Source organism: Podarcis pityusensis (assembly GCF_964106645.2).
Source record: "Podarcis pityusensis genome assembly, chromosome: 9".
NCBI lineage: Eukaryota > Metazoa > Chordata > Lepidosauria > Squamata > Lacertidae > Podarcis > Podarcis pityusensis.
The window spans coordinates 52,792,629-52,806,443 of record NC_138034.1 but is presented as its reverse complement, the minus strand read 5'-3'; the positions used below and the strand labels follow the sequence as shown (position 1 = coordinate 52,806,443).

Below are 13,815 nucleotides of genomic sequence, written 5' to 3'. Positions count from 1 at the left end.
GCAGGAAGGTTTCCTCCGCACACACCAGAAGGGAGACTGGAGATCAGCAGCCGGACAATATGTGGGGATATCCCTCTATGCGCTTGAACGGATTAAAAAAAAAATCCAGACCAAACTGTATGCAGTATATTTTACTCCCATGAAAGAAAACACATTTTTTCCAATGTTGTCAGAAAAGGAAAACACTATTATACGAAATGTTATACACAGGGTATGTTTACATTGCAGTTTCAGCGTCGCCATTGCATCCACCAGAGGTACTATTCTAAAACCGATATTCACACAATGGGACTTCTTCTTCTTCTTTTTTAATAATAATAATTAATAATATGTTAGAAACATACAGTCTCGCATTTAGTATATACATTCCCTTGCTCGCAAGCGGAAAAAAAGAAAAAGAAAAGAAATCCCTAATGTCTTGTGTAACATGCTTTATTTTAAAGCCTAACTTTTAAAAACACTGTGGATATTTACTAAGAACTGCTTTTATAAAATTAATTTGACATTTCGATATATATATACATCCTTTCCCGTCATTTTTTTATTTTAATGTTAACAATGCTAAACATAAAAAATAACAAGCTTATAGGAACATTAAAATGTCATAGTATAGCGATTCAAACGTTTGTCCGTATTTTATATATATTTATAATATATGTCCTTGTAGATGTTGGAAATACTTTTTTCTTCTTCAGTGAAAGGTAGCAGGAGAATATCCTTTGAAAACAAAGGGACTCGCTAGTTTCAGTGGTATCTCTTGTGCCTCTCCCCAACCCTTCTCTTTCTGGTTTACATTTTGTCTCAATTCCGAAGTCACTCCGCTGTTTCCATCTCGCGTTCCATTAGTGCCCATTTACTTTGGATTCGAACATTCAAGTCCTTTGATTGCGGAAACGAGGCCTCCTCCCTCGTCCATTCAGAATTGTGCGCCTGCTTGTTCCTGTGTCTCTGGGTTTTGTTTTTTTAAATGGGTGGGGGGGAGTTGTTTGTTTTCTGAACGCAACCACAACAACAACAAAACAAGGGACGAAAGGCGGCAGGCCTTCCTGTCTCTCTCTCACACGGGCCTGTCCACGGCGTACTGGCAGGCGCTCAGATTGGAGGCCGGGTTCTGGACGCTGGCGTAGCCGAAGCTGGAGTGCTGCTTAGCTTTGAGTCTCAGGCTCGCCAGGCTAGAGTTACACGTGTCCCGGTAAACGTAAGGAGGGGTCGGCGGGGCGTAGGGGCAGGCGGGTGTGGGCACGGCCGAATTGAGGGAGGGGTTGCTCAGGTTGTTCAAGTTGTTCAGGCTGTTGAGGCCGGAGCCGGGCACGCCGGTGACCGCCGAGGGCACCATGCTGGAAGACATGCTCATGGACGAGATGGAGTTGGGCGGCGAGAACATGCTCTGCGACGAGAGCGGGTTGACGTTCATGGAGTTGAAGAAGGGGAAGCTCTTGGTGGAGAGCGACGCCGACGTCAGGCCCTTGGCGGCCCAGTTGTTGTAGGAATAGCCCGGGTACATGTCGTCGTAAGGCTGCATCAGCCCGTTGAACTGCGGCCCGAAGCCGTTCTTGCACAGCTCCGCCTGCTGATTCCGCTCGCGTTTCCGCCACTTGGCCCGGCGGTTCTTGAACCAAACCTGCAATGGAGGGGAGCGACGGGTGAACGGGAAGGGGGGGGCAACAAAACAAGGAGAAGGATGGGGGTGGGGGGAAAGAAAGCCGGTCACTATAGGGAAGGCAAAGCAGACCCGCGCGCCGCGCAAGCATCTCCAGAACTTCGAGGAGGACACCAATAATGTCCTCCTCCTGGAGCCCTGGGGCTCCAGCAACTTTGGGGTACAGCATGAAGGGTAGAGGGAAGTCTAGAACCCAAGAAGAGCCTGCTGGATGAGACCTAGCCTAACGTCCTGTTCTCACAGCGGCCTTCCACCACGCACAGTTGGCTCTTAACCCCTCCCCGCCCCCCAAACACACACTACTGAAACACTTTCCACGTACAAACTCGCACTGAACCATAAACGGGACGGTTTTGAAACAAAGCTGCAAAACCTCTAAGCCTGCTGCCTTGAAAAGTAATAACGCCATCAGACACAATTCGGGCAGAGAAAATACGTTGAGGATGGGAGCCTGCAGAAGATGCCTATGTTTATCTTCCATAAATCTAACATGGGGGAGGAAGCACCCACAAAATGCACTTATGTCTCAACCTGCCCCGCCCCATGTTTTTCCCCCTTCCTGATGCTGCCACTGCAAATCATTGGAGCCTCGTTTACGATCCTATGGATTCTTCTGTACAGAGATTAGTTGGAAGTCATTGGGAATTGCTTCCCAGTTCCCAGAAAACACGTACAGTGTAGGGGCCGACCTTGTGGCTGCCAGTCCAAGTTTATTGACTTGGGAATCATCTCTATTGGCCCTCGGTTCCACTTACTTTCCGGTCAACGTGCATCGCATCGGGGTCTACGGCTGGAACCCAGAGCCCCTCAGAGGGACTTGCGCCCAGAAAACGTGCGCAGGATCCTTAGGTCTACATTCTTGCTTGGGTCCCTCTTAAATCGGCGATACTAACTCCCGAGTAAATCTGTTAAGGCTGGGGCACCAGAAACCGAAGCAGAAGCCGGTCTTAAGAGCATCCCCCCCCCGTTCGTTCTTAGCACGTTTTACAGCCTGATAAAGCAATTTACAGTGGCTGTGGGAGAATATTTGATCCCGCATGCACTGGATCTACGCAATAGATCCCCGTTGTTTCTCTTTAGAGCGCCGGCCTCATTCCTTTCAGAGGGACGAAAACCGCCTAACTGGGCCCTGGCTGAAGCTGCTTTTGAATATCTCCACCTATATATGACAAAATATCTCTTGTAGTGCAAATGCTCGTGTCATTCATCACAGGATTTGACGCCCGGCCAAGGAAACGTCCTATATATTATCTATCTGCCGCTTTGGTTTCTGCTCGCTTGTAGGTGGAATCCTTCATTCGGTTCGCACTCCATTCATTTTGTTGTTCAGGGAGATCGCGAACAAAGGGGATGGGCTCCTTCCCCCTCCTCCACCTTTCAGTTTCCCCCTCCCTCGATTTACCACAAAGAAAGAAAACACTGAGTTTGCACGAGAATCCAACTTTTAACAACCTCAGCCCTCTTTCCCAAACCGAGGAACAGAATGCATTTTTAATCGATATCTCCTCTCTAGAAACAAGACGTAGGAACAATAATAATATTTTTGAAATAAAAATAACTGGGCAAGCCGTCGTAAATCTTTACTTCAACAGCTTGTTAAAGGGACCAGTCCCTTTCATGTGCTAATCGCCAGTAAAGCCAAACCACGTCCGCCCCATCTTGTCCTCTGCTCGTTTGGCAAAGTTGCCCTTTTCACTATGTGCTAAAGGGCAACAGCCTCCGCCGCGCAGACAATGGCGAAGGCGTGTGTCTCGCTCCAATCCACATCCCGCCGCCTGATTTGCCAGTCGGCCGCCTGCAAAGTTATTATGTGGATTCGAACCGTCGCGGGGCTCTTCCCGTTCTGTTTACACAGCCCGTGTTTTACGTTGCAAATCTCCCTTTCGACTGCACCGTTCGCTCGCAGACGCCTAATAAAACCCAATACCCAGCGCCCGCGAATACCACCACTTTCCCCCAAACATAACACGCTACATTCTCCAAAGCACATGCACGGCCGTCTCCAGGTTTCAAAGAAGTGGGGAAAATAAACCTGTAAATGGGGGAGGGGAGCTGTTCACCTCTCCACTGCCAGCGTTTTCAAAGTCATATTTTTAAAACGTTACAGGCCAGCACATTTGCAGGAGGGACTTGAGGGCAAGCTGACACTCCCCCCCCCCCCCGCCAAACACAAAAGCGCAAGCTTCTTATAGAAAAAGAGCCAGTTTTTCTACAATCGCATTTCCACATAAACTGACCTAGTTGCATCTCTTCCCCCTTAGGAGACTGCTCTCCTATGCATCCTTACTGGGGAGCAGGCCACTGCGAGTTCTTCCCCAGTAAAACCACGGTTTGTAGAGAATTGCAAACCCCACTAAACCCAACTGCTTTGCCGGCTCAGTTACTTAGAACACACACACACACACACACACACACACACACACCCATGTAGGTAGCTTTGTTGATTTATTACAAAAAAAAATCAATAAATCTCAAAGCCACGGTATGGTAAAAACCTTAATTAGGCCTAACCAAAATGTCACAAAGTCGTGAGTGCGCTTACTTGCTTAGAAGTAAGTGCGGCAGCTTTCAATAAAATTAAGCTCCTTTTGTTTTCGAGAGGGGAGGACTCTAAAGATAGGGCAGGAGGCTCCATCGGCTTAAATCTAGACATTTTCGTTTAAATGCACGGCTATTGAATAGACACCCAGCCTGAATTGAGTCAACAGCCAACACAACCTGATTCCTCTGTGTCCCTTTAGATTTTTTTTAATTACTCCTTGTTTATTTCCACTAAGCAGCTGAGCCCAAACTCTACAGACTCCCATATTTTTTAATTAAAATCTCTGGGATTTGTTTATTTCCAAAGCATTGTAGCAAAAACTGATTCCTCCAATGAATGCAACATTTCGCATTTCGCATTGGTCTAATTCAAAACCCCAATTTAAATTGTAGTTTATATATATATATATATATATATATATATATATATATATAGCATTATTATTTTTGCGCTGTTTACACCCAAGTCCTAATGGCATTTACTTGGGAATAAGAAACAGAGATATGAACGGGTCCTACATTAACTTAGGTACCAGGCGGTTTTTATTTTTTAAAAACGCTCTGATTCCCTACACACTTTCTTGGGAGTAAGTCTTGTTGACTACAAATGTCGTTATTCCAGGTAACATTTGTTTGGGAAGGCTTTCACGCTTCTAACCAAAACAAACATGGTTTACATTTGAGAAGGAGGAGGCCTTATTTTCTGTTTTATGTATTTATTTGTTGTTGTTTTTTAAAGAGAGTAAGCAACACGCTGAACATCCCCGCTCCTAGTTTCATGGATTGCGCTGGGACTTTCTTTAATCTCCTCAAATCTCCTGACCTTATAGCAATCCTAACGGGATTACTCTAAAGTAATTTAGCCACCAATTGCAGTTCTAAAGCTCTTTGCAAGCCGGCTAGGAGGGGGATATACCAAACTCGAAAGGTTTTAAAGGCCCACAGAGTTGCAACTTACTATCCCTACAGAGGGAAGCTTGTATGAGGACACCCGCACTGCCTCTCTTTTCACGGGACTTTCTTCCATATATACAGACTTGGGGCTGTGATCTGGGTTTCCCCCCACTTTGATTTCCCGGAGACGGGAGTGCACGATTCTGCTGCGTTTTAGCACTCTGATCGATCCATCAATCTTGGCAAGAAAGGGGTGGCGTGGGTGGGGAGAAAGCCACCGTTGTTGTGAAACCTGAGGGTGCTTGGGGCGAGCGAGGGGTGGGGAGAGGGAAGGAAGAATGCAAGGAAGGGCAAGTTTTGGGTGCCTTCGATGGAGTCAGAGGCCTCGTGTGTTGCGCATCTCGGGCTGCTGCGCACACGTCGGAGCCTGCCCCGGGAAGCTTTCTTGGCGACGCTTCCCATAAAGTACACATCCAGTTCAGAACACGCCGCGCAGCCATCCATCATATTCGGAGAAGATGGCAGCCTGCCTCGGCCTGAGAGGGAAGCAGAGAGGCGCTGCGCCGGGGCCAAAGCCCGCCTCAAAAAGGAGGCCAAATCGAAAGCGGCGCCTTCCCTGCGCCAGCCAAGCTACTCAGGTTCGTTCGCCTCGCTGCTGCCTCTTCCAAAGGGCCCCAACATTCACACATACAGAACAAAGCAGATCGCTCGGGGCTCCCCTTACCCTTACCCTGACTCTGGCCTCGGTGAGGTTGGTCCAGACGGCGATCTCCTCCCGAGTCGACATGTCCGGGTAGCGGTTCCTTTGGAAAGTGGCCTCGAGCTCCTGGAGCTGCTGGCTGGTGAAGTGCGTCCGCTGCCGCCGCTGCCGCTTCTTCTTGGACGGATCCTCGGCGCCCGCGTCCTCATTCTTGCTGGGCTGGCTTTTGTCTTTTTCTGCAAAGGAAAAGGCAGTCGCGGGTCAACAGGCTGGCGCGGATTGGGATTCGGGGGGCGGGGAGAAAAAGGGCGGGCGGAGGGAGAAGGGGATCAGCCCAAGCGCTCCGCGGCCCGCAGTCGGCGCTCTTCCCAAGGCGGTTGAGCCGAAGTAGCCGTGGGGGGGGGGGGGGAATGGGTCGTTGCGAACCGGCGGAGAAACATGCGGTTCTAAGCGCACTTGTTTTGAAGCCAGTCGGCCTAATCGGAACGCAGGGTATCTACTTCCATAGATTTTATTTAAAGATCGAGGGGTGAACAAGCCCAATCCAAAAGCTGCTCTCCTAAAACTGTAATACTAATAAAGGCTACGGAAGTAGTTTCTTTGGAAGCAATGAGGTTTGCGCTGAAATAAACGCGCTTAGGATCCGAATGAAACACACACGCACCAGATAAATAGGAAAACCCAAGGCCATAAATTGAAAAGTAACCGTGCTTCGGACTGAAAAGTCAGGCTGTGTCCTTCAGCGCTATTAAAAACGTTGCCACTTATATCCCAGGAGTTAAGTTTTAGAATGTATATCGACTTCAATCCAAGTGCTTCCTTTTAAAAGTGTGCACCAATACGAGATTAATACAGCAAATCTGAAGGCCACCTTCTTACGCACACGGAAGTCCTTCAGTGATGTCACGGAAAGCTTTCCCCCCTCACACTACAAGAAGTATGGGACTGTGATTCAGGATTGCCCTAAATTAATTCGAATTGAGCGTTACACCTAGATGCATTCGTTATATGTAACAGGTATAAAATACCTCTTGCACTGACAGTACACGCTGTGCAGCTGCAGACTTCGTGTATATTGCATCTGTATCAATACAGCTGTGCGCACAGGCACATCTTTAAAATCGAACACGGCTCTGCATTTACTGAGGCTCTCCTCCGAAATACCTACAAAGATTGCAGCAATACTGGTGTACTATGCTACATCGTTCTCCTGTATCTAGACAAGGCCACTCTGGTGCCGATTCATGGATCGAGCATCCAGAAATTATGTTACAATAATGTGTCCTAAATCGGTGAGTCGGTCTAACTTCCACTCACATTGCATGGTATTCGGCCAAGTTTTACTCTGAGTAGATCTATTGAAATCAATGGCCCAAACAAAGGCATGTTCATTCATTAAAGTGGGTCTGCTCGCAGTAAAACTTAGTTTAATGCCACCCATTGAAGTTAATGAGAGTGTGAAGTGTCTTTAAAGATGGAATATATTTTCAGAACTAAATGTGTTTATCTCAAAATTGTTGGGATTGCCCCCATTAAGCCCAGTGAAGACCCCTACATTCTCGCTCATGGTGATAGTTGCAGTCTCTGTAGCACATACGACTGCAATTCCTGGGCATGTTTTCATTAAGGCAAATATCATTTATTTTAATCGGACATGTTTACTTCCGAGTAACCATGGGTAGGATCGGGTTGGATGAAGATATATGTCATTGCATCCTCGGTCAAGCAGAAACACTTAAATTGAAGTAGCCAATCCTCCAGGCTCCACTCAGTTTAACGGAAGAGTCATAGGTAGGTGTACTTCGGATTGCAATCAAGCAGCCCAATCCTAAACACGCTTACTCAGAAGCAAGTCCCAGTGTATTCAACTAGGACTGGCTGGTTGAAGTGCGCCCCTGAAGTAGCAGTTTAACAGCCCACGCACGTTTACTCAGAAGTAACTCCCATTGATTCGAGTCGAACTTACTCCCAAGCAAGCGTGCAAAGGATCCTTTGACACCACGATCCTATGCATATTTCATCGGAATCCAATCCTACTATATTCAATAAGACTCACTGGAAGGAAACCACTATGGATAGATGGAAATCCATGGGCAAATCTGAACTCTCTTTCCCCCCAGGATCCTACAGGGTTCCTATACAGTACCTTTATTGGAATTAAATTTCACCTAGAGCTTCGACTACATTTGTACTAGATGCAGTAAGTGCTGTTTTACATAGAGCCCGCTTGTTTGTTTTTAAATACATTTCAGAGTGACAGGGTCAATCACCGCTCTTTTACTGAGATGGTCTGGCTAAATCAAGACGGAGACTGCATTCCAGTTACAAGCCCGGGTCCTGCTGTCTTTCCTGCTAGGTTTCTATCTCTCAGTGACAAATGCCTGGATTTGCCGGGCGTGTGTGCAACTCTTCTGCCTCCCCGCGCACCCGCTGTTTCCCGACAGAAAAGGAGAAACCAAATGTTTCCCAGAATCTAGCTACAAAGGCAGTGCCATCTGCAATTATAGTTCCATTCCCTTCTCCTTCTAATCCCTCACTATGCGTCCTCAGCACAGGACTGGGACACCCAGTTTAATCCCCCAAGACTCTGTATTGATAATCAGAATAATGAGATAGTGTGGCGAGGGAAAGAGAAGCAGCGTGGAGCCGGCGGAGAACCCTTACCTGCGGCCTCGGGGCTAGAGGTGTCGGAGATGGTGTGCACCTCCAGCCGGTGCTTGGCAGAATCCAAGGCCGAGCGCGGCTGGCCGGGGGTCAGGGCTGAAGCCATGACCAGGGCCGGCTGGTGGTGGTGGTGGTGGCAGGAGGAGGAGGAAGAGGCGGAGGAGGAGGTGGAGGAAGCGGAGGAAGGGGAGGTGGAGCAGCACAGTTTATTCCCGGCTACCAGCCGCTCCAGTCTCAGCGGCTCTTTCAGGCAGTTCATCGGGCTGCGGGAGCCAGCCCGAGCTGCCGGGGGCTGCACACTGGGTGTGGATGTGCGCGCTACGTGTGTGGACAGAGGCGCAGCCCTCGGCGCGGGAGACGCGGCCGCAGAAGCTCCTCCGCCGCCTCCTTGTCAGTTTCACTGTGTCAGTTTCACTTCTCCCGCAGCAGGCAGCCCTGCTCGGCTCTCAAGGCGACGCTGCTGCCCCCCGCCGTCGCTGCCCTCCTCCTCCACCTCCTCTCGACGGGCGGCCGCCCCGTCGCATGAGCCTCTGCGGGCGAAAGCAGGAGAAACCCCGAAGAAGAGCGAAGGCACCCTCCGCAATAGACTCCCGCGGCGGACCGCGCCGACCATGAATAAATCACCAGGCTGCCGACGGACTCGCGGGCCGGGCCAGAGTGACAGGCTCAGGTCGACTGTATTAGATCCAAGGCGTGGGCGGCTGCTGCAAGAGCAGGAGCCTCGACGGTCAGCTTTGCCTAGCTGCGCAAGCCCCTCTCGGTCGCTGCACGTCTCCCCTCGCTCCGGTCTACCCAGCCCAGGCGAGCGACGGACCCCGAGCAGCTCAGCAGCTTCCCTGTTTGCCTAACAACTTAAACCCAGAGGCGGCCTTCCCGGGGCGATGATATCACCCGGCCCCCTTCTCTGCCCTCCCTCCTGCCTCCCCCGCGTCCTAGACTCGCCGCTGAGACTCGGAGTGACGCGCGCCGCAGCCAATCAGGAGGCGCTACGCCCCGGCGAAGGCTATAATAAGACCACCCTATCAGAAACTTAGGGCAGGGCTAAATTAAAAGTCTTGCTCTCTTCTCTCCCCCTCCTCCCCTACGGCTCTTCCAGTCAGGTCTTCTCTCAAAGCCTTGCATTGCAAGGGAGCAAAGTGGGGAGGTATAAAATAAGAACGAGGAAAGTCGTCTCCTATGGAAGCAATATTATTATGATTATTCACAAACACAATTTTATTCTGAAGGCGTCTGTAATTTGCAGAACGCTTTCCAACTCTTACTTTTTTAAAACATCAGGAGACAGCTAGATATGCCCCACAAATAACTTTGATAAAATGACTAGAAAACCGACACCTAACTCTCCGGGAGAGACAGTTTTTGCTGCATTGAGAAGACTCTTTCTCCTGCCTCGGAAGCTTCGTCTTAATGACTCAGAAAATAAATCGCACTTTAAAGAGAAAATCTTAAAAAATAAATGCGCCACCAAGCCCGTGGCAAGCCTTAAAAGCAGACTTGCCGGCTGGAAGCGTGAGGAAAGCACATCTCTTAAGGCGGCAAGTGTCTGAACGGCTCGCAGTCACGAATGAAAAAGTACTCGGGAAATATGCCATGTACACCGACACAAAACACGACCGCTTAAAATTTCCATTTTGGAAAACATGAATTACTACTAGTCCAAAGTAAGATATATGGAGAGAGACGGCCAGTTTTTCAATTGTCTATACATACCACCCACAGAATTTGAAAGGGCGATATATAAACGTAATAAAAATATATACATGAATGCAAATTTTCATTCAAATTCAATACTTTTTATTTTTTTAAAAAATCAAAGAACCCATTAAACTATATTTCTATTTCTTATTTTGTAACTCAGTCCTAAGCATATTAATTTGCAAACCAATTATTGGGGAAAAGTTGGGGGAAAGTTCCGTGGGAAGTCCAAAAGGCTTGCTTTGAAATAAACGTGCAATAACATCGCGCGGTCAGTCCCATCATTTTCTTTATTTTCAGTTAAAATAACCCCCCAAATTAAATTATCCTCCGTTTATTTTAATATGCCAATATAATGTCATCCATACATTTATTCAAACGCTATTGGGGGGGGGGGACGGACTGGAGAAGAGGACCCTTTATATATATAATTTAAACAATGTAAATTATATTAAGTGAAAACCATATAAATAGACTATACGATCGATATGCTAGGTTAAATTTGATCCTTGTTTAAACTCTGATTTGAGGCACTAACACAACCCCACCACAAGTCTCACGGTGGATTCCTTTGGAACGCAACCCCAGGTAAGCGTTATTTAAAACCATTGGAGCCCCTTCCCAATAAATGTCTTCAGAATTCGTTCTTTACTATCGCATCCTCAATAAGGAAAACTTCCGTTCCTTCTCTCTCCCGGAATTATTTTCCCCACACGCACAATGTCACATTTTTGCCATGACGATAAAAGGACTTTGATATATTCTTACGCACAAGAATATATGTCCATCCATCTATCTGTATTAGAGCGAGAGAGAAAGTTAGGTTAATTAAGACAATTCAGTACAAACAATGCCCTTGTATGAGCTTCCTATCGCGCTCTGCATGCGGGATTTGCTAATATTCTTCGGGTTTGGTTTTTTAAAGTGTGACAATATAGTACAATCTTTGCTGGAACGAAAACAGAATCGTTGGAAACAGAAATTTTGTTAACCATGCTGAGGGATCCTTTGCTTGGTCAGAATGCCCATTTAGATTAGAGATTCCCGAGAGAGGACGGAGGCTGTTATACCGACACAGGAAGAGAGAATTAATCCCAAAGCCTAAATAGTTAGAAGATGATAGAAAACACATCCGATCTAGTGGATTCCTCAGTGTTACGCACTTTGCCAAATTTCTCCCTAGCCCCAAGAATCATCTAAGCACCGCATACATACAACAGATCACAATCTTGCGCTCCCACATTCGTTAATAGAAATAACTACCTCTCTTGACTCCATATTCGCAGTTATCAACTCTGATTACTCCCGAGTAGAAGTACTCCTTTGCCATGGTTTAATTTTCCTGAGGGCCACGGCGAGGTTGAAGCTTCCATATGGTATCGCTAAAACCCGCCTTAGCTCATCTCAGAAGGCTTTTGGACAAGCTAAGGCGCAGTTGGTCCAAATGCCTCCATTCTCCAAATTGTGGAGATAAAAAGCACCCAGCTTGGCTGAGAGGGGGACTCTGCAAACCATCCCCAATATCACCACCACCCTCCTCCAGACTAATGGTGGTCCTCTGGATTCTCTGCCTCCATCTCATCCCTCCTCATTTCGCTTCGAGACCGCTAAACTAGTCTGCGTATTGTTTTAGCAGTCTGTTGGTAAAGAAGGTCAAATTAATTTACATTCTGCTCATTATCCCGGTGTTTAAATGACGTGGTTTATCCCTGCGATTTGACAAAGGCGCTCCCTCTCTGTCTCTCCCCTCCACCGCTTTCCTTAGACCCCACTGCGTTTCGATGGAGACAATATTCTTACATTTGTAGTGGATTTTAATCTGATAAGACTCTAATTTCCTTAAGTCTTTTAAATAGGGGTTTTTAAACGATTCTAGCCGTTTTCTTATTGAATTTCCTCTAATTCCCCCAAGATCATAAAGTATATGTGTAAAGTAAATAGTTTTTCCCACAGCACCGGCAGCAGATGACCTATAAGTAAGTCAATAAGAATCCAGCGCCTTTCTGCACAATTTGTTTACTAATCATATCCCGGTTTCTGCTTAACCTCCCGGGGGCGACTGGGGGGTTCACACTCCACGCAAATCCCCTGAGGCCCTTCTGAATCAATGGAAGCCGTTGCAGGAGGCAACCAGCCACTCCAGGCGCGGCGAGCGAGGATGGGAACGCGAGACCCACCCTGGGAGACAGGGCGGAAGCTTCCTCCACCTTCGCTGCAAAGCAAGCTGGACGAGATTGGGGAGAGAGAGGAAGGAAATGGACGATAGCCTGGAATATCTGTTCCCATATAGACAAGATCAGCACTTTGATCCCATTTCAAGAAATTCGGAATGCTACCCTCCTAAAGCGGATTACAGCCCCTCCTTGCCCTCTCGACAAGATCCATTTCAAGTGCAGTATGCTATCCATGTCTACCTGTCGGTAAGTGGGGCTTACTCTCAGGAAGAGTTGCTATAGGACTGCAGCCTCTTAACCCGAAAATAGCTTCCGTGTGCAGATGCGCAGTTAAAAAATGCGTTAAGGAACCATTCCCGCGTTTTAAGCAACCAAAAAATATGCACCTTGCTCCTGGAGTCCAGAAATCATAAAGATATAAAAACACAAACGAAGAGTTTGGCTAATGGACCTTATATGTCCATAGGAAGGCGATTAGGATATGCTCAGGTTTTTGAGGTATCTTTTCTATCCGTCCCCATTTCGTATACCACCCTAAACACCTTTGCTTGGCAAGGGAGGTCAGAGGAGAATTTGTGTGCTCTGAGCTAAGGCAAAGAGAAGTGCGTGTATTTTGGGGTAATGTAGAAGACAATGATTAGCCGCATAAAAACAACAACCCAACCCTAAACAGAATTGTTAGGAAGCAAATCCCATTGATTTCGATGGAACTGCCTTCCAAGAACCTTCAAGTGCAATCAATGGGAACTTCCAAGTCAATGTGTTTAAAATGGGTCAAAGCGGGATTAACTGTTCTGATAAGTAAACTACAGAATGAGACCTAGGCAGATTGCAAGGAACAAGTGGGCTGTTGTGTGACTATCTGGGCGTTTCCCTAAATGAAAACTGCCCAGGTTTCGTCTTGCTGGGATAGTTAGGGATGCACCTTCTCCGGGACTTATCTGGGAGATTCTTCCATGCTGGGCCTTAGATGCTAGCTCTACTCAAAAGCCTTGGGGGGGGGGCGGTGTTCTGGAAAAGACCGAGAAAATAAATGGGGTGTGTGAATCGATAGGGAATCCATAAGTAACAATATTAAACAGAAACAAAATTAAACATAAAGACTGTAAAAAATATGTGTCATACATAGCGTTTGCATGACTCACAAACCACCCACCGACCAAGGTGAATTACCTTCACCGAGAATGTACCTGTCATAGACGCAAACAAAGATGTCTTATGCTGAGTCAGATCATTGCTCCATCCAGTCCACGACTGTTTACTTTTTAGGGTTTCAGGCTTTCACACCACATGCTACCTGAAACCTGGGACTTTCTTCACGTAAGCAGTACTCTGCCATTGAGGCATGGTCCATCCCCAGCTGTGGGCAAGATCTAAAGTGGTACCTCCAAAACAAACATGAGAAAATTCCTGGTGGATCAGACCACTGGCCCATCTAGTAGGGTAGCTCGTTCAGGCCAATCAGATGTCTGCTGGAAGTCTCCTTC

The 13,815-nt window shown here is 47.4% G+C and overlaps 1 protein-coding gene across 4 annotated transcripts in view; it reads right to left on the bottom strand.

Moving 5' to 3' along the window:
- Window positions 1-116: 116 nt before the first annotated feature.
- PITX2 (paired like homeodomain 2) overlaps window positions 117-13,815 on the bottom strand; it is a 34,865-nt gene continuing 21,166 nt past the window's right edge. For 3 of the 4 annotated variants that reach the window (XM_081022154.1, XM_081022155.1, XM_081022156.1), the window contains 2 exons: window positions 5,826-6,031; window positions 117-1,621 (listed from right to left, as the gene is read on the bottom strand). In XM_081022154.1, the coding sequence (XP_080878280.1) occupies window positions 1,058-1,621; window positions 5,826-6,031 (770 nt within the window). In that variant the 3' untranslated portion in view covers window positions 117-1,057. Of the gene's footprint in view, window positions 1,622-5,825; window positions 6,032-8,459; window positions 8,742-13,815 lie in introns of all 4 variants that reach the window. The other variant, XM_081022157.1, reaches the window with a different exon arrangement.